Raw genomic sequence first — 19,159 nt, forward strand, 5'->3', positions numbered from 1 at the left:
TCGTGCTGTCGTGTGTTTTGAGAGGTCACAGAAGTGTTATTGGCTGTCACCACTGACAGGCAGCACTGAGGAATGATCACACCATCGCTGTGTCAGCCTGAATACACTGCACCCGGTCAAAACACACACCGGGCGTGCAGCCAGCTCTGATGGGATTTACACAAGAAGAAAAAAACACACTGCTGTCTAATCCTGTGTGAGCCAAATGTAATCATTTTCCTGTCCTGCAGGTTAAATATAAAAATATCTGTGTCACACTTGGCACCAATGTTTCTTTGCTCAAAACTAAATCCAGCTCAAAATGTTGGCTTATATAATGATGTAATATTAATGCATTTTAAAATTATTCAATAAAGAGACTGTGAGTCACACATTTCTGTCATTCTCCTTTCCCCGTCTTTACCGCTGCATGTCTGCTTGTTCAACAGGAAAGTTGTAAATGTTCATGTTTGTTCACAAAGTCCGAGGGTCTGGCAAATTAAAACTAATGAGGTGTTGGCTTGTTAAACATATCTGTAAACATCGGTTTTAATTCTACAATAAAGTAACTCCCAGTCAGATCAAACAAGATTAACCTGAGCACTCCTCACTGAACAATAATCCAGGAGTCAACAGTTGGTCCGTAGACTGTTGTACTGTGTCTTTCTAAGGACAGAAAAACTCCATGATGTGTGTTATAATGCAGTCAGACTGAAAATAAGAGTACAGAGAGTATAAAGTACAGATTTGAACAAACATTTAAAACCCTGTAAAATGGTCATAGTTCTAATAAAAGAATATTATTGGTCCTTTTGTCCTCACTATGCCTGAAACTGAATATGTTTCCAACAGAGGTTGAAACATCAGATCAGCCCTTTGAGGTTTTTATTGGAAGCTCCAGAGAAACTGAAAACAAAAGATAATGATAACAAATCTGTAAATTAGCAAATGATAAACATTGTGTGTCACCAGTACCTTGTCACGATTCTGCCCCTGTCAGGAAACAGTGCTCTGTTTGTTTGGATCATTTCTTTGTGAATCTCTTGTTGGACTCAGTGTGGATATGGACTTTGTCCTTGTAGGTTTGCTTGTGTTTGGTTTTTCGATTAATATCTTTTTAACAACCTCATTTCCAGTTTTACTTTGAAAAAGTCTGTGTTTGTCTCATATTTTACTTCCTGTCTTTGTCATTAGATTCTCAATGTTCAATGTCAATGTTCCAGCATTTCCACAGTGTTTATTCCCTCAGTAAGTTTAGTTTTTTGACCTCGCCTTTTGCTTTTGTGTTTTTTGGATACCAATTTTTTCCTGACTGACTCTTCACCTATTCGTATGTCATAATAAAGACTGTTCATTTGATCTGTCCTCCTGTGGCATCTGCATTTGGGTCCTTATCCGTTCCTCAACGGCTCATGATTAATCTAGTAAACATGCAGAGTCCTTAAGAGTGAAACTAAAAAGCATTAAATAGATCTACAAGTGAGGAGACACCATATCCACAAACATTTTTACTTGTTCTGTCTTCAAACGAACACAGAAACATGGAACTCTTCTAGATGATGCAACAACCCAGCTGTGTATTTTCCATCATTTTTGCATGATGGACAAATGTAAATAATAAATAACCCATGACACTCAGGCAGCGTTGCTATGGAGAAGAAGCCAGATGCAAATCAGTCGGAAAATTCAAAACACTTTGTCACTGTAGTTGTGAAAAAAACAAGTTGACAAATATTTTTTAATTAATTTATTAACTCATTTATTTGGACTGATGGGGGAACCAGGACCGACTCTGAACCTGTAACATTTTACATGTAAGAACTGAATGGGTCTGGATCAAGAGGAGCCCGAACTCCTCGTACTTCACAACTCTATTCAACAGTTATCTTGTAGTGCAGACAGCAAGTACAATGATCTGTGTGAAATTTAGATGGTCATCAACCTCCTGCAACAATTAAGCACCTTCAGGCTACACAACGTGGATCCCTCCGTCTGTCTCATATCTCATCTCATCACATCTCCGTCCCTTTGTTCTGAAGGTGTCGGGTTTCTATTCACTGCAGAGAACAAATGAGACTGGGTCGGAGAGACAGGGAACGAGAGGGAGAGATTAGACACAGGGATGAGTAAGTGCTCATTGCTATGGACAGGGAGGTTGTTAACATGTGAGCCAGTTCGACACAGTAACGACAAACTGCCGTGACAACGTACATATGTTCGTCTTCAGTTGGATGTGCAGGATTGATGATGCAGTGCTACTGGAACAGTCCAAGAAGATGAATGCATTAGAGACAGATGTTAAGTCTAGTTTGATGTTTCCTTCAGCTAATGACCGATCATAAATCAACCCGTCACATTCAATACAAGAACATTATGGATTTCTGAACTATAAATTCATACAGAACAAGTGGCGATGGGAAATCTAAAGTCCGGAGACACTGCACTTTTCTCCTGAGTTACACAGGCCTTATTTTGAGAATAGAACAGTCAGTCACCAGCCAAGTTCAGCAATGCTTTCAAAATGATGCACTAAATCCTCCATTATAGATTATAGATTCAGGGTCTTACTCCTAATCGTTTATGTGTGGGGTTTGTATGCTGTCGACTAAGGAGGTTCTTACCCCCGCCTGTTGGTAGGATGGTTTGTGTGTTGTCAGCAGGAGCACCCAAAAACCAATGGGACATGAGTCAAGAAAGAACCTATTACATTTTGACGCAGATCTGGACAAAGACACAGAGGCAAGGAATTTCTTTGCCTTTCTTCAACATTGCAAGATAAGTCTTTTTTTGCCATTTTCACTGAATTCCAAAGGAATAATTCATGGATCTTGATGAAAAAAAAAAGGGATATTTTGGGGACTGATATCTATGAGTGTTTGCAATTTGGTGCAGATCATAATAAAGATCTAAATGGGGTTTCATGGGGGGTTGGGGTTTATTCAGTTGCTGTATAGTAAGAAATAGGGCTACAAACCTGTAACTACCACCAATGTGTAGCTGAGATAATGTGGATTCAGTTGAAAATAAACATCTTGTATATATCTTTAATAGTTTTAGAGCTACGTCCAAACAAACATGAGAGATTTGGTGTTGAATTAAAGGGGACTATTGTGCATTGGCAGAGGTATGTGCCCTACTATGACATGTGTTTATCAGGTGTCAGTCTATCAATACTACTAATATTTAATCTTTTTGTATCAATCCTGTAGCAGCATTAGTTTTTCAACACTGTTCTGGTGCATTTAAATTGTCTCACAGTCAAATCCGTCAGCGCTACAGGCTCCTGATTGTGTTTTCTGCCAAGCTTGGAGGAGCAGAGCTCACCTTTGGCATTAGCTAAAGTGGATCCTTAATAACAAACGACTAATCTCTACTGCTGCAGTAATTGACCTTGCCACAAACAGTAAAGAGCCCAGATAAAAAGAGAGGCACCGAGGGGTCACCACTGTTTGAAGGCGCTCGCCACTCAGCGGGCTTGTGAATGCAACCTGCTTTTATCGGTCACCAAACAACTGAGCACGGCACAAGCAGGCGGCAGCATTAGCATTTCACAATCAGCGAGTAGTGATATCAAAGCACTGCAGACCCCTTCATCAATGTTTGTGTGAAACAAGAAAATCCTGCATTAACCATTAAATATGAAAATACTTGTGGGTGTTAATCTGAGGGAGTACAGCTGACATATAAGTCTACACTTGCATTGGAGATGAATGGGATTTCTGTGTACGCTTCCTCTCATCTGAGGGAATATTTGAGAAACATGAATTATGAATCCCACGCCATGCACAGATAACTGTGGTAATGAAGCCGGAAGGACAACTGGATAGGCTACATATTTAAACAGGCCGCTTCCTTTGTGGACATGTCATCTGGGCATTAAAGATTCAGACGTTGTGATAGCCCAACATTAGAGAGGACGGCAGGGGGAGAGGGTTGGAGACGAGGGCATTATCTGGCCACCATCGTGCGGCTGATGCTTGTGAGGAACCGGAGCTGCCAGGACAAGACTGATGTGAGAAGACGGAACCTGTAAGTGTCACTGTAAAGTGTCAAAACTCCCTCTACAGACAAGTCAAAATATCCCTAATTGTTGCTGTTGGACATTTAGGATGCTAATAATATTCAGATGCGTAAAATTGACAGCATCAGAGAATACACAGAAGCACATGGAGCTCATAAAGGGATTATTATTCTAACTTCACACCAGCATCTTCAAACACCCGCTGGCCAATCATAAGCCTTGATGCAGTTTTAACCCCAAATAAATAACAAGCCTGTTTCTGTGAGACATAAACCTGTTCATACAAGCATACCACTGTTTAGCTGTTAAATGTGTTTTTTCCCCCACATTACTCTCTGTTTTATTAGACATTCTGCAATGAAACGTATCCCTGCCCTCAACATCCTCATCTTTCTGCAACGTTAACCTTATTTGATCCTAATCCCCCGTCTCTGACACCAGACTACAGACGTGAATCAGGCTGTAATTTACCACAGGAGAGAACAAGGCCAACACATGCCGTTTTATCCTCTAATACATCATACTTAACAATATCCGTTTGTAATCAAACTCCAGTCGGGGTCACTCGGCTGCGGACACTGATAAAGACACAGTACACCACTGTTAATTCCTCACTGTCATTACAGCACCGACAGAGTCCGTCAACATGTGGACGGGTGAGCTCTTAGATTTACTTAGCAGCAGCATCACCGTACACATGTCTGAGGTTATGATATGTCAGGTTGAACTGTTCAGACATAGTCTTATAGTCCAAGTTTGTGACTCAACATTTCTTTATCTGAAAAATAAGTATCCATTGATGTTTGGAACAACATGAAAGTCATTTCCCAACACTCACGGCCGCTCTGAAGGTAATTCCTTAACACTCAGACTCTTCTAACCCTCAAGATGGAAAAAAATGTGTTCACTGCAGCCCAAAAGGATTTAGTTTTTACCTATTTCCCAAGTTGCAAGAGTAGTTTCTTCTTCTCTATAAACAGATACTGTATGTGAATATGCCCACAGGTAAACAGTCCGTAGGGAGAGCAGAAGAGGAGGAACACATTGACCAGAACGCATCAGCTGTCCGCTTTTTGATTTTTTTATGCAGATAGCTGTTAATAGAGGTTAGTCAAAATGTCGTTTGGAGCTAAAACACCTACAAGACGTGTCACTGTTTGTGCTTTATGTGGAGAAACATTCAGCTTGTGTGGTACTATAAACAATGTGTGGCAAAAGGAGGACAGAGTCTGGGCCCGGATTTCCCCAAGATATTGGCTGTTCTCCCCAGAGGCCGATTTGTTGAAAGGCGATAGCCGATGGGCTCAGAGTGGCTGGAAATTACATCGTACTTGAGAGACATGAGATATATAAACATCTTTTGTTATATGAAAATATGACATAATACAGTATAGCATGAATATAGACAATAACTGATATGTTTAAGTTTAGTTTTACATCATACAACCCAGGCACACACATGCAGGTTCTTTTTTGGCTACTGTTTTCTTGTATTAAGAAAGAGTTGACTGAGAAACAGGTGAAAGAGAGATCATGAAAACATACATAAATTATAAGTACATGACCACATGCTGCTCCTATAACAGTGACATTAACATTAATAACAGTAATATTATCACATTTACCAGAAAGCTTGTTTATTCCTGAACCCAGATGCAGCAGAGGACTGAAGGGACTTGTGTGTGCCAGAGTGTGTAAAGTGGTTCAAAGTGCCACTCTGTGTCATTTGACATCATTTGTTTGCTCTGTTAACTTCTTGTCACTCTCTTCCTCAGCTCTGGGTCTTGTTGGCTCATTGCTAATGACTTGTCCTCCAGCAGCAGATTACTATAGGCGTTGGTGTGGTCGCTGCACTTCGTTTGCCAAATCAAAATAAATCACATGAAACTGCTTTGTGACCGAACAGAAGTACAAGAATCAACTCTGTGGTGCACAATTCATTCACATTAACTGAGCGGAAAGACAGATTATTCCCCTGAACACCACTCTGAATAACAGGTTAAGAGTTTTTTTTTTCCCGGGTACATTCATTCAGTACAGAACAAACAAACAACCCTCGCCTCCTCTAATAAGTCTGTCTGTGAAAACACACACACACTCTCAGATTGCAGGGTGACACTGAAAGAAGGTCAGACCCCTCTCAAGCAAACAAACCTCTATGATGACGTCATTGGGCTCCACTGCACCGCAAATTCAGACACACACACACACACAATACACCGGACTACACCAAATAGCAGAGGACACAAGACTGCAATTTCCATTCAATCACAAAATTGAGGTACAGATTTGTGTTGACTGACACGTCTGTGACCTGTTGCTGCAGGTTGGCCAACTACTGCCTGTCTGGAAATCCCTTGTGGAGAAATTATGGTTACAGGCAGAGCAGTATATACTGTATATATATATATATATATATACAGTATATACTTGTATATACTGCTCTGATATATTAAGTGGAGTTTCGTGACATTAAGGGCCCAAGGTTAGATACACATGTGGAAATTGTCGAAGCCTTCTGTCCATACATTGCCTTCATTTCATCTGTACTTGTGCAAATCTTTTAAAATCTTAAACAGAATCAAAAGAAACAGATGAAACCGAACAGTACCCCCTGAAACCGTGGGGGGGCAGTGTAGCCAATAGTTCAAGCGGGACAAACAAAGGACGGGAGGAAGAAACTTCAACAATTCAACAAGAAAGACTTTGCTAGTTGATAAGAAACTACAGACATCTATATGATGTTACTTCACTCCGGTACAAATACTGCAGAACAGCTGGAAGGAGATTGGACAGGAATCAAATGTGAGTTGAACGGTAGTGAAGGAAAAGTGAAGGACCGCGCAAGACCGCTGCCCTCTAGTGGAGGTAACAACCGTGGCAAAGTAACGGAGGCATGTACAATGAAAAATTGTTTACCAACTTAAAACTATAGCTTCGATTGGTAAAACACAAATGAAATAATTTAAGTGTAAAGTTATATGAACACAATTTAGTAGCCTCACGGATTACACATGATGATCACTTATGTGATTTACCTCAGCAGGAACTAAACCACATCACGTGATCATCTCAGCCCAAAGATGATACATGGAATAAAATGGAGGTTTTAATATTTAATCACACACATTTGTCAGATGACTATTTGGGCTGAGTCCGCTAATTATGGGCTCACCAAATATACCAACTGCATCTATTCTTGTCCTCTTAATCTTTAAAATCATTCGTAATACCCAGACGTTACATCAATTGAAGTATTTTGACATGTTTCCGAGAGTTATCTTATTTTTAGAATCCCGCGAAGCTCTTTCTGTGACGGCCACTGCCGCGTGTGATCCGATTTTAAAGCCAACGGTGATGAATTATCACTGAAAATTACAGAGTGAAAAAAGCCTGTTGTAGTGCTCACAGCATGTTTTTGCACTGGTAATATCATTGTTGCTGCTGATGATCCAAACAAGTGCATCAGGTACTTTAATTATCATGAACACTCATCTGGAGGGGCTCTCCATGAGCCTCCTCAGGTGTGATTCCCTCATCAGAGTAATTAAAGCCTGAGTGTTTTCAGTGCACAGATACTATAAATATTCCTGTGTTCACTGCAGTTGGATGGAAACCACACATCCTCAGGTTTGGTGATTTTAATGTTTTCCGACACGTTGACAGATAGCATGCTCCTCTGTAATGAGCTGTGAAAAGGCTTCAAAATAAGCTTGATAGCCATGAACTGATACGTTAGCTTCTCTGCTTTAACCTCCATCAGTCAATGTTGGAGGATTTTAAGCTTGCTCATTCTTTATATCCAGACGATATGATTTTAATTCATTAACCTCTGAGGATTATGAGGCACATTCAAAAGCCTTGGATAATTTGTCATCAAGTCTAAAACATGATTAAGATTCTACAGCTTTGTTAGGAGCCCTGTAAGGTTTTGCAGGTAATGTGATTTTTTAGCAATTTGTAGCTTTACAAAATAGACACAGTGAAGAGGGAGTAGAGACACAGGGGAGAGAGACTCGGGAAATCACATGCAAAAGCCTGTCCAGCTCGTCGGGAGTCAAATCCACTGCTAAGGGCATTATTGCCTGTGGTTTGCACCCATGCTGTGTCCTTGGGCAAGACTGTGAACTCCAAACTGGCCCTGACAGCTGTGCAGTCAGAGTTTGAATGATGTGTGATGGAAAAAGCTTCGCACAGAAGCACATATGAATGTGTGTGTGTGTTTATTGAATGTGAGTCATGTAGGAGTGCTGTGATTGGTCGTTAAGACTAGAAATGCCCTAAATGTAGTCAATTTACCTGGTTACCTGTCCGGCTCTCAAACTAAATACCAGGCCAAGTTTCTCACTCAGCTGCCTGTTCCTCTCTCTGGTTTCCTCTGCTCAGTTCCCTAAACCATCTACATGTAAAATCTACAATAAAATAATCCCTGAACTGTCACAACGCCTTCCTGAGTCTGAGTTCTGTTGTTCAGTCCAAAAAAAAATTGAATCATAACAAGTAGCTAAATGCTGAGGTCTGTATTTACCTTCAATGGTGAACTCTCTCATTATGGGATACATTTTATAGTTTTAGTCTAGCTAATCTCAAAATGTCTCCATCAATGAGGTAAACATGTTTTTTTGTTTTACTTAAAACCACCAAACGTCAGATTCTGAGTTTTGTCACAGCATAACATAATACACATTGTTCGGATTTTTTTATTTCAGTCCAGCTCAGCATTTTAAAAACTCAGCGTCTCTCCCGAACATTTCAGAGGCAGATGAAACATTTCACTTTAGACTGAAATAATGTGTCTGTCAGAAAACCCAGGCTGTGTGGTCCCTTTTACCGAGAAGTGAAGTAATTCCTGTCATCTGAACTGTAATTATTGTGTCTGTCAAGGCAGGGAGATTGAAGGCTGAGGGAAAAAAACACACACAGACACAACCAGAGTGTGTAGAAATCTAAAAATAGAGTAAGAGGCCAGCACGTACACGTGTTACACATCACATGAGCATGAATGTGTAGTCATTATTCATTCATAAAAACAAGGCAGAAAATATGAACGAAAATGAAAGTTTTCATACTGATACTCATTCTGCATGCTCCCGGTGAACGATACACACATAAACGCAGGAGCTAATAATCATGCTGATTTTCATGCCTGAGGGCAGGATTTGTTTTCATCTGGTGAAGCACGGAGAATATCAAGACACTGCGAAGGTCTGCTGCCTTTGAGAAGCACATTCAAGTCATTGACAAGGACTGTGCGTCACTTTTCTCTGACTTACTGAGGTCAAAATACTAATAAAAGTGCAGAAGAAAAAAAAAATGTGTATTAATAGTAGCTGCTCCACGTTTTGGCTCCATGAATTGTGGCCACTAGCCACTCAGCTATGCATTTAATTAGCAGCTGGAAGGTGAGAAAAGGGTTTGCCTGCAAAATGTAATAGTGAACTAGTGAATCTGCCTTTTATTCATTTAGAAGAAGTGCAAAAGGAAAGTTAATGCACCTCATTGATATTCAATGAATAAAAAAAGGCTCCAGAAGTGAGGGTGTTATATTATAATGCAGGCTGGAAAACATAATATCAAGGTAATACCTTAAAACACAACAAAGTCTCATACCTATAAAATGAACCTTAAGAAAAATATGTACTGTAATTGCTGTTACAGAGCTGCTATTTGTCATTTATAGTGTGTTGATTAAAGAGAGCCCTGTCCTAAAGTCTAAAAATACACTCGTCCATTTGTTGGGAAGTGTCTCCCAGCAACACAGGGAGAAAAGTAGTGGAGGAAAATATATTCCAGTGAAATTAAGTAAGACCACATCATCAAACACTAAAATAAAGTGACAGAAAGAGACAAAGTTAACAGCTTTTCTCATCGGCCGAGACACCACAAAGAATAATACATTCATCTTCATCTTTCAGACGGGATTTACCGAATGCATTTAAACTGCCCCTTTATTTCTGGACCATGATGTGTAAATATAGGCTCATTTGTGTAGCTGGGACATAACGTGTGTGTGTTCCTGGACTCATATCTTTGTGAGGAACATTTTAAGCATAGACCCTACAGAGTGAGGACATTTTGACTGGTCCTGGTTTTAGGGGTAAGAATTAGAGTTAGTCATTTAGTTCGGGTGGTTAAGGTTAGGGTAAGGGTCCAGGGAATGTATTATGTAAACGCGTGTCCTCTCTAAGATAGGATTACAAACGTATATGTGTGCGTGTGTGTGTGTGTGTGTGTGTGCGTGCGTGTGTGTGTGCGTGCGTGCGTGTACTCCTCCTTGTGGAGGACGTCAGCACTGGAGGAGGCACCAGAGGGCTGAGTTGGAGGGAGTAGTTGGCGAACAGGGAAGAGTAGCGCACTATAAGAAGAGAGTGGAGCGTCTACACACTTCAACCAGAGCCGAGGAGAGGAGGAGGAGAGAGAGGGAGACAGAGCCGAGGTGAGAGTCACTCAGAGAGGGAGACATACGTGGGAAGCAGCGGGTCGCGCAGGATGAAGACTTAACACACGGGCGGTGCTTTAATAACCCCACACGGTACTTGTTCCGACCCGAGCTGCCACCGCGCACACAGAACACAGAGAGAGAGAGAGAGAGAGAGAGGATCCTGGATGATCGCAAAGTGTCGGCTTCAGCACCTGAGGAGAGGACAGCTCCTCCGTGTCGGCTGCTCCTCCTCCGGACCTCCTGCGCGCTCACTCCTCCTCCGACAGCGACCCTTCCAGCCCGACACTGTCTGGAACAAGTCTAAGAGATCCACTGACGGAGAGGTCCGCTCCGACTCACTGTGGGCTCAATATGTACCAGGGGCATTTACAGGTAAGAGAGCCCAGTGTGTGTGTGTGTGTTTTAAATCAATGTTCACTCCCCATATAGACCAAGTGTTGAGATGGGACAAATGGAAGTGATGGGAAAAGGGACACGAGGATATTGTTTTTGCACATTATTAGTCCAGCAGATATTCTAGATTTTAAAGTGCTGCCTGTCACACACACACACACACACACACACACACACACACACACACACACACACAGGACAGGTGTAATGTTAAGGTGTGTTCTTACCTAACTCAGGGGCGCATCCTCCTTTCAATGTGGCATGCTTAGGTTAATGCACACTCTATATTTTATATTAATCATCTCCTACATCCATTGAGAGAACAGAGAGGCAGGAGCATGGCACATGTAAACAGCAGGCAAGCCGGTTTAAGGAGGGCTGCACTGCAACAAATCATCAGTTTCCTAACATGCATGCAAATGCACACGTGACGTCCTGCAATTCTGACGTCAATTTCCATATATCAAACATGCACTTTAAGTAAGGGACTGAAACTCAGCTGAGAGGCAGCGAATTGGGACTGAGGAGGTGCACAGTTTTCGAAAGCGTTGCGCAAAATAGCTCGATCGCGTCTCTGCAGCTCAGAGCTTCCAAATACAGTACTGCATGAACACAACGTGACCAAAACAAGCTCCTATTAGTGTAAAGCGCCAATCCCCAATGATAACCTCCTCGGTGTCTAGATGCACAGTTTGAAATCAATACTGTCGGTTGACAAAGATACTCCAGCTCCCAGACAGCTGGTTATGCAATGAAAGAGCCCCCCTCCTGAGTCAGTGCTCGCGGAGCATTATACACCAAAATTTAATATTTCATGATATATTACTCAAGCAGCAGCATTCATTGAAAATGCATGAATAGACGGTCGGCAGCTCTTGTCTGGATCTCCCCAGTTGTGTTTGTTAAGGGTCAATGACAAAAGCCTTTAATATTTAGTAATGATATTTAACACATATATTTGAAGATTAAACACCTATGTATCATCGTTTATGTCTAAATTTTCCATGTTTCATCCCACAATGTTTCAATGATCTGACACTTTATATGTTTCCCATCACATGCAAGTCATCACACTGAGCCTCGTTTGGATCATCAGTGAAACAGGACACTGCTCTTTGTCAGCTTTTTCCTGGGACTAAGTTTGCAGCTATTGTCCAGTGAATGCAAAGCAGGTGCTCTTATCTGTCCGTAGTGGATCTTTTGTTGTGACGCTGGCTTGTGTAACTGGTGCATTTATCTTGATGTGGACAACACTTTCTCCTTGAAGTCAGGCATGTGAGTTTGTGTGTGTGTGTGTGTGTGTGTGTGTGTGTGTGTGTGTCGAAATCGGAGCTGTCTGAATTAGGGAGTAATGTGGCCAGACCTTTATCAGATATACAGTAGATAAGACCCATAATGCATTGCTTGTGTAGGGAATGGGTGGGGTTTGTTGCATCATGACAACTTAAGACGGATATAAACTATTTAAAAAAACTAACTCTCCACTTTTAGGGTGAAGTTAATGATCAGAAATGACCATAACTGTATTCAATTGTTATTGTGCAAAGAAGAATTTAGGTGAGGCTGCATGTTTTTAGATTTAGTTTTTAATTAACTCTTTTTTTTCATATCTAGCATACATTTTATTTAGGACACAGTTTATATTGTTTTAAATCAAAGTGACACATTACTCTTTCCTTTATAGTCTTCATGTGTACATATATTACATTGTCAGTGTCAGAGGTTGGGATTTTTAAATGAAGCTCCTACTGTACACATTTCAGGATGTGACATCACTCAGTCGCTCACAATGAAATCGATCACATTTCCTTACATTCACTTGTGGTACCTTCTTTATTACACAATTGTAAGTCAGGGAGATTTGTCAGCGTATGTGTGTTGCAGCTCAGAAACAAATTGACATATTAGTCCCATTTTTAATATCATTTCCCATTAGTTGATGTTCTCATTTCTCCTGATGAATCTATGTGGAATGTGAGGGGTTTGCTTTGACACACTAAAATAATTCTGCTGTGGGTGTGCACATGATGAGCAGGATCAGATATCTTGGCACGAGCTGGGTTTCATGTCGACCGGGCTCTGCATGGGTAACATCAAAGCTCAGCGTGACCACGGCTGCTTGGCAGAAACACCTCGCTGGACTCATATCATAAATTTATCCGCTAATGTTTTTTGTCTTCAACATATTGTAAACACATTTAGATGAGGGGGCGACGGCTGTTTCCATTGTTGTGAGCAGAGGATCAATTTACTGTATCAAGTGTTGGTGAAGATTGATGCAGTTAAAGTAAAGCAATTCGGAGGTGTGGATGTCAGCCTCATTGCTCTTTTTGTGAAGGTGCAACTGAAGATGCTGCGAGTCCTGCTGATTCAGCACAGCTGCTCATCTTTATCAAACACAAAGCTGCAAGAGATGTTGTTTCAGTCACTATAGCTGGACTTTGATGCATCTCTTACAAGAGAGACCTTGAGATCGACTCGGTCCATTCTCCTTTAGACGATACCTTTCCATTAGATTTTAACATCATAGCATTGTAAATGTTGAAGTGGTTTTCCTTCTTTGGTATTTATGTTTACAGTGAACCTAATTATGGGAGCACTTGCACTGCGTGTATAAAAGACAAACTGGTTTAATGGAAGTGTTTGCTCCACAGCCCGTGGATATTTGCTCTGTAAAGCACAACACGATTACATAACTTCATTACCATACTCCACGTCCCTCGAGGGGAAGCTTGGATGGATGCTATCGTTGATCAGAAGTAGATCAAGTCTCTTAAGATCTCAGTCATTCACACCATCTTTTCATTAAGCTTCTGAATTGGTTCGCTGGGTGAAAGATGATTTGTTTAGAGGTTATCATCCGGCACTCCGCAATAGTAAATTGGCCACTGACATCATATTAAAAACAGAATTGCTAAGTTGCTCAAAATCTGCCTTCTTGATTTGCATTTCTTGTTTCCTCTTCAGTTCAGGTGATATGGATATTTGTGGCAATCTGTGGCATCCCCCCTTTTTTGGTTTCTCCTCATAACAACAAAAAACACCATCGCCTAACCCGGCTTCATGGAGGCTATGAGTGCTGACATATTAAAACGCAGCTAATTTGCAAGATGTGAGGAAGAACCAAACACTAAATATCACAGGAGGATTGGGGCTCCATTAGGAGAGCACAATATTCATCCACAAGATTAAAGAAACGGAGGACATTTTTCAGTTTTCATTACACAGGAACAATGTTGGAGGCAGTGAAGGAACTTGGATACCAATAACTCCCATATCTTTTGGACATGCCCAAAAATTCAAATATTTAGGGGGGGAAATATATCAAATTTGTAAAAAAGACTTTGGGATATGAAATCCCTTGTGATGTTGAGGTCCTGTTTTTTGCTGTATTCAAAGAATAAGTGATTGCAAAACAAAGACTGGATCCTTTGTAGAACATTGTTTGTACTTTGTGAAAAAAATATATAACAAAAAACAAGTGTAGACTTGAACCCCCCACCCTCAAACAGTGGATGGACATAAATGAATCTCTGCAATGGAAAGATTCCTCGCTGAGATCCAGAGGAGATGCTTTCACCATAAAATGGGAGAAATGCAATGCCTACATTACAGGAGAGGAGGACACTGTGATTCATTTGATTTACATTTCGATTCATGTTAAAAGCAACATTAGGAAACTTTTTGGGGGAGGAAAACCTCTAGCAGAGACGTTACAGCGTAAACAACCATCAGACGCAGTAGAAACCGAGCGGAGCGATCAGTCAAACCAATCACTTCACACACCGGGGTCACAGGGCATCACAACGCTAGCAGGTGTCTATACCGGTATGCACTTCACAACACAATAAGAGAATTTATTAATCATAGCACATTCACTCATGGATGTTTAGAAGCTGTTTCCCGATGAGGATTTCATCACGCCTGTGACGGTCAGCTCAAACCACGACAAAGGGGTCCTGGATGCCTTTCCCCCCACAGAGACTGTTTTAACTCACCTTGAGTCAATGAAGCGCGGTCTTGATTAAGAGCAATTTAATAGCCTCGACTATTTCAGGAGCCGGGATAATGAGTGAAATCAGGTGGTATCCAGCTGGAACGAGAGCTCCTCAGACGGTGCTGCATTCTCCTCGTGAAAAAATGTGTGACAGGGCAGGAAAGAAAACGTCTACGGGAGACTTTTCCACACAACTGCAGATATATTTTTTTGAACAGATATTTCCCCCCTCCATTTCAAAAGAAATCTCCATCCACGCAACCTTCCTTTTACAAAATATCTCCGTCCAGTTGAGAACGTAAAAAACGACTAAATGCTCCAACAAGCATGCCAGGCCAGTAGGAGGCGATAAAGTCAATATCATCAATTACCAGAGAAGAACATTGTTGATCATGCTATGTCAGCTTATTCTCCTTTGGGGGGTAGTTACTTCAAAACCATTTTTTTTTTACTTTTATCTTTGCTTATTAATTGGATGAGGCAGACGCCAGTGAACGTCGCTAATGTGGTGCAGTGATGTTAAATGTAGCTGCAAACTTGTAATTACACCTGGCAGTGCAAACCAAAGATAGAGACATCGGTATAGAGTTGTTGTTATTTCTGGTGCATGCTCCTTTAACAAAGTAGCAGTGGGTCTGCGTAAGTAAGTTGTGATGTCATCGTTTCCCAAACCCTCCGTTTAACTTGTACAAATCTGCGTTTGCAAAAATCTCTGTTTACATACTTAAAACACCATCTGCCTGTTGATGAGAGGCCCAAGCGCAGAGGAGTAAATGTGTTTTGTTAAATATCCACATTAGTGTTAACAAGGTGTAAATGAGCAGTCACTGGGTCTTGGAGCCTATAGATTCAGGGAATTGTGAGAAACAAGCAATTTGGAAAAAACGCCAACAGAGAAGAGGATCATTTCAAACAGCTGACAGAAGTGGAAACAGAGAGTAAAGTTGCACTGGTTTCACTGTGGTGTTGACGGAGTGGAGTGAATTGGGTTGACTCTGACAGCTTTTATTCTATAACTGTCCAAAATAACAATGTCGAACTCAAGAAGTGATACAATGGAACAAAACGTTACTTTTGAGAAAACACTTGCTTGTTGCTGTAGAAGTGGATACAATTTCAAATGTGCGTAATTCACATTGAGAATCTAATCCATTGTACTGAGCTGTGACGGGATTGAAATAATGAGATTGGTCTGCGTGAGTATTCTCCGCAAAGTGTTCCTCACTAAACAGTTGACTTGCCAGTGTCTAGTAAGAGCTGCAGACTCTCGGGCTGGATGTATGAATAAGGACACATGATAAAAGACATAGTAAAGCGTCTTTTATATCTTCTGATAAGAGATCAAATAAACAATCTGAAGAATTTCCACTGAGTCACCGTGCTCACCAAGGTGGCTGGCATCTGGTCGTCCTCCTGGGGACGCATAATGGGAATCCCTCCTTCTCCCTGTTGGCTTGTTAAGACTGTGCAGCAGCCATGAGAAGCTTGTGGAGCTGGAAAAGCGGACTAGAGGGAGGCTAAGAGGGGTTCGAGCACACATCAGCAGCGGTTGTCCTATAAGCTGATTGAGGAGTCAGGTTGTTGTTGCCCACAGATCATGAGAATTCGGTCATTGTGCCATTCAACGTCATCATTTTAACACCCATCGGTTCACCATGAGAATCTGTGAACATAAAGGCCTGATGTGTGAACGACGAGGAGACAAAGGTGGACAATGCAGTCAAATAGAATCAGCTATTTAAAAAGTTTGTTTTTTAATCAAATCTTCTTGGATATTCCTGTCTTAGGTTTTTCTCCAGTTCATTGTGGTCAGAGTTTGACAGAAGGAGTCTGTGAATGAAAACAGGTGTGTGTTTGTGTGTGTGTCACTCACTTTGAGAATATAATCCAGGATTCATATCCTGATTTAACACAGACAAAATCCTGAGTTTTGACGGGATTGAAATGATGAGCTTGGTGTTCCTGAGTGTTCATGTCTCGTCAAATTGTCAGTAACTGATAAAGCCATGTTTTTAGATTGAATCTGTCCACTTATTTAAATGTTCAAATGGGATTCATAAATGCAAAGTTAACTAGTTATTCATGAAAAAAACATATTTGTAAATACAATTTTGACATCATGATGTCAAACCTTCATTGTTTATGAATGAACATGTGTTCTGCTCATTCATTCAGTTCAGTATATTAATCTATAATTCAAGACAAATGACTAAAATGAATAAAAGTAATTAACAATAGCAATTCCCAATAATATAGTCTGACCACTGAGTTCTGCCAAAGGTTTCCTCAAGTCACAAAAAAATAAGTTCTTTTTACATGCAAACAGAGAGAAGCTTTCAGAAACACAAAAATATAAAAAAACAATCTTTGTTAATGTATTAAATTAGAACAAAATTGCAGCTATATTGGTGACTTGTGTGTCCATAACTATTTATTCATATGATTTTCTGTATTCTTTAATATATTTAAACTATATTATATTTATGCTGACATTTGTATCCTCTACAGCCTCATATACCTGCTATATGATTACCTGTGAGATGATGTATTTCTGTGTGAAACAAGATGGATGGAACATAATATCAGAAGGGAGTTGAGTTACGAATATTGTTGAAGCCAGAGATGGTGTTTGTTCAGAAGGACAACGTGATGCTGTTTCCATAAAGGGTTTGTTAAAACCTGCATATTTTAATTGTTTTGTTAATACCTGGCAGGTTGATATTTTAAAGAACATATGTGAGCTGCAGCTGTGCAGCTCTTTGCAGGGAAGCACTTGGGGTTTGCTTCATGCTACTGTCTTGTTGTGCTTAATGCTCCATGAAGGTGAAAAGTTGAGTTTTGACAGAAAAGTGCTGCCTATGAGTGTAAGACTGAATTCCAAGGGACTGACTTGGCCTGAACTATCGGCCCACGCTCACATGCACATGTCAACACAGGGAAGCAGGCGCTCTCAGACAACAAGCTTCTATCTGAGAGAAGGACACCATCATTGTGAAGCACCCACATTCACAGCTTCACAGCTTCCTCCTCTCTGATGGGAGATTTCCTCTGGGTGTCTTTTCTGCTCCAAGTCTGTTAACTCAGCAGCCCTCGCAGCCCCACAGGGAGCGTCCCCCGAGCTACTGTACAAAGCCACATTCTTCCTCCCTCAAAAGTAGGACAAGCCCCAGCATCTTTGTTACTGGGAGCAGGGGGCTTTGCACAAGAATGGCAAGCCCATCTATCTCTCTCGCCCAACCCATTCATAACAGTCATTCTCCAACTGGGAATTAATTTGCTCCAGAAACCAGGCGTCTCAGCGCCGGGGTGGCGAGAGCATGTGTTTGCTCCTCCGGGGAGATATGAGCTATCATGGATGAGAGCTGTTGATAAACAAATATGCACTTCGCTGAGGCAGATGTGAGGAGGATTCACAGCCAGGTATTTATATGGTCCTGCCCAGTGTTGAGTGAGTGCCAGAACTTCTCTGAACCACTACAAGATACTCAGACTGTGCTCTATGGACATCAGACGGATATGAATAAATAAGTAATATTCACCTGGGCCAAGGAGGTTGTTTTCTTCTGTGTTTGTGTTTTGTTTGGTTGTTTGTTCAGCAAAAACTACTCAACGGATTTCCATGAAATGTTATGTAGGGGTGGAGCATGACCCAACGAAGAACCCTATACATTTTTATGTGGATCCAAATCCGGGCGTGGCCACAGGGATGTTTTTTTAACTTTCTTTAACATTGCGATGAAAATCAGACATGTTTGGGGACAGATATTGATTAATTTGCTGCAGATTCAAATAAAAATCTGGATGTAGTGCATTTAAATGTATGTTCACGCCTCCTAACTAGGTTACATGCATGTGTGTGTTGTGTATGTGATTGGTTTTCTTTAAACTTTTACCCTTCTGAGGAAACAAGCCCAAACCCGTTGGTCTGATGACAAAGTTCTGCTTTTTGCTGGAGCTGTGACAGGCTGATAGCAACAGTGAGCTGATGTTAGCATTTTTCTCAAGTCAGACTTGAAGTCTTCTTCCTTAATCATTTATCAAAATTGCTCGCAACCGACTGATCAATATATCATCAAAGTATTTAACTGAATCACATTCACAAAACTGTCTAATCCATCTGCTGCCTGATCATCCCCGTTTCTGGGACATGACACAATTCTTGAGTTGATTTTTTTTAACGATCATACAGCGAACATATAGTTCAAACCCTCACTGCTGCATATCATGTCTGTCTCTCTCTTTTGGTTTAAAATGATACAGAGGCTACAGTGAACAGATGAGTTAAGACAGATTCACACGTTAGACGTGAGGTATATCTAAAGGCTGT

At 41.0% G+C, this 19,159-nt stretch overlaps 1 protein-coding gene across 5 annotated transcripts in view; it reads left to right on the forward strand.

Annotated features, from left to right (window-relative positions):
• Positions 1–10,557: 10,557 nt before the first annotated feature.
• Positions 10,558–19,159, forward strand: part of pex5la (peroxisomal biogenesis factor 5-like a) — an 85,622-nt gene continuing 77,020 nt past the window's right edge. For 4 of the 5 annotated variants that reach the window (XR_004613667.1, XM_034583355.1, XM_034583357.1 and 1 more), the window contains exon 1: positions 10,558–10,814. Coding sequence is in view for 4 of the 5 variants with exons in the window: in XM_034583355.1 (XP_034439246.1) it covers positions 10,794–10,814 (21 nt within the window). In the remaining variant the exon portion in view is untranslated. The remainder of the gene's footprint in view (positions 10,815–19,159) is intronic. The other variant, XM_034583356.1, reaches the window with a different exon arrangement.

This window comes from Hippoglossus hippoglossus, chromosome 4 (genome assembly GCF_009819705.1).
Source record: "Hippoglossus hippoglossus isolate fHipHip1 chromosome 4, fHipHip1.pri, whole genome shotgun sequence".
In the NCBI taxonomy this organism is placed as follows: Eukaryota; Metazoa; Chordata; class Actinopteri; order Pleuronectiformes; family Pleuronectidae; genus Hippoglossus; species Hippoglossus hippoglossus.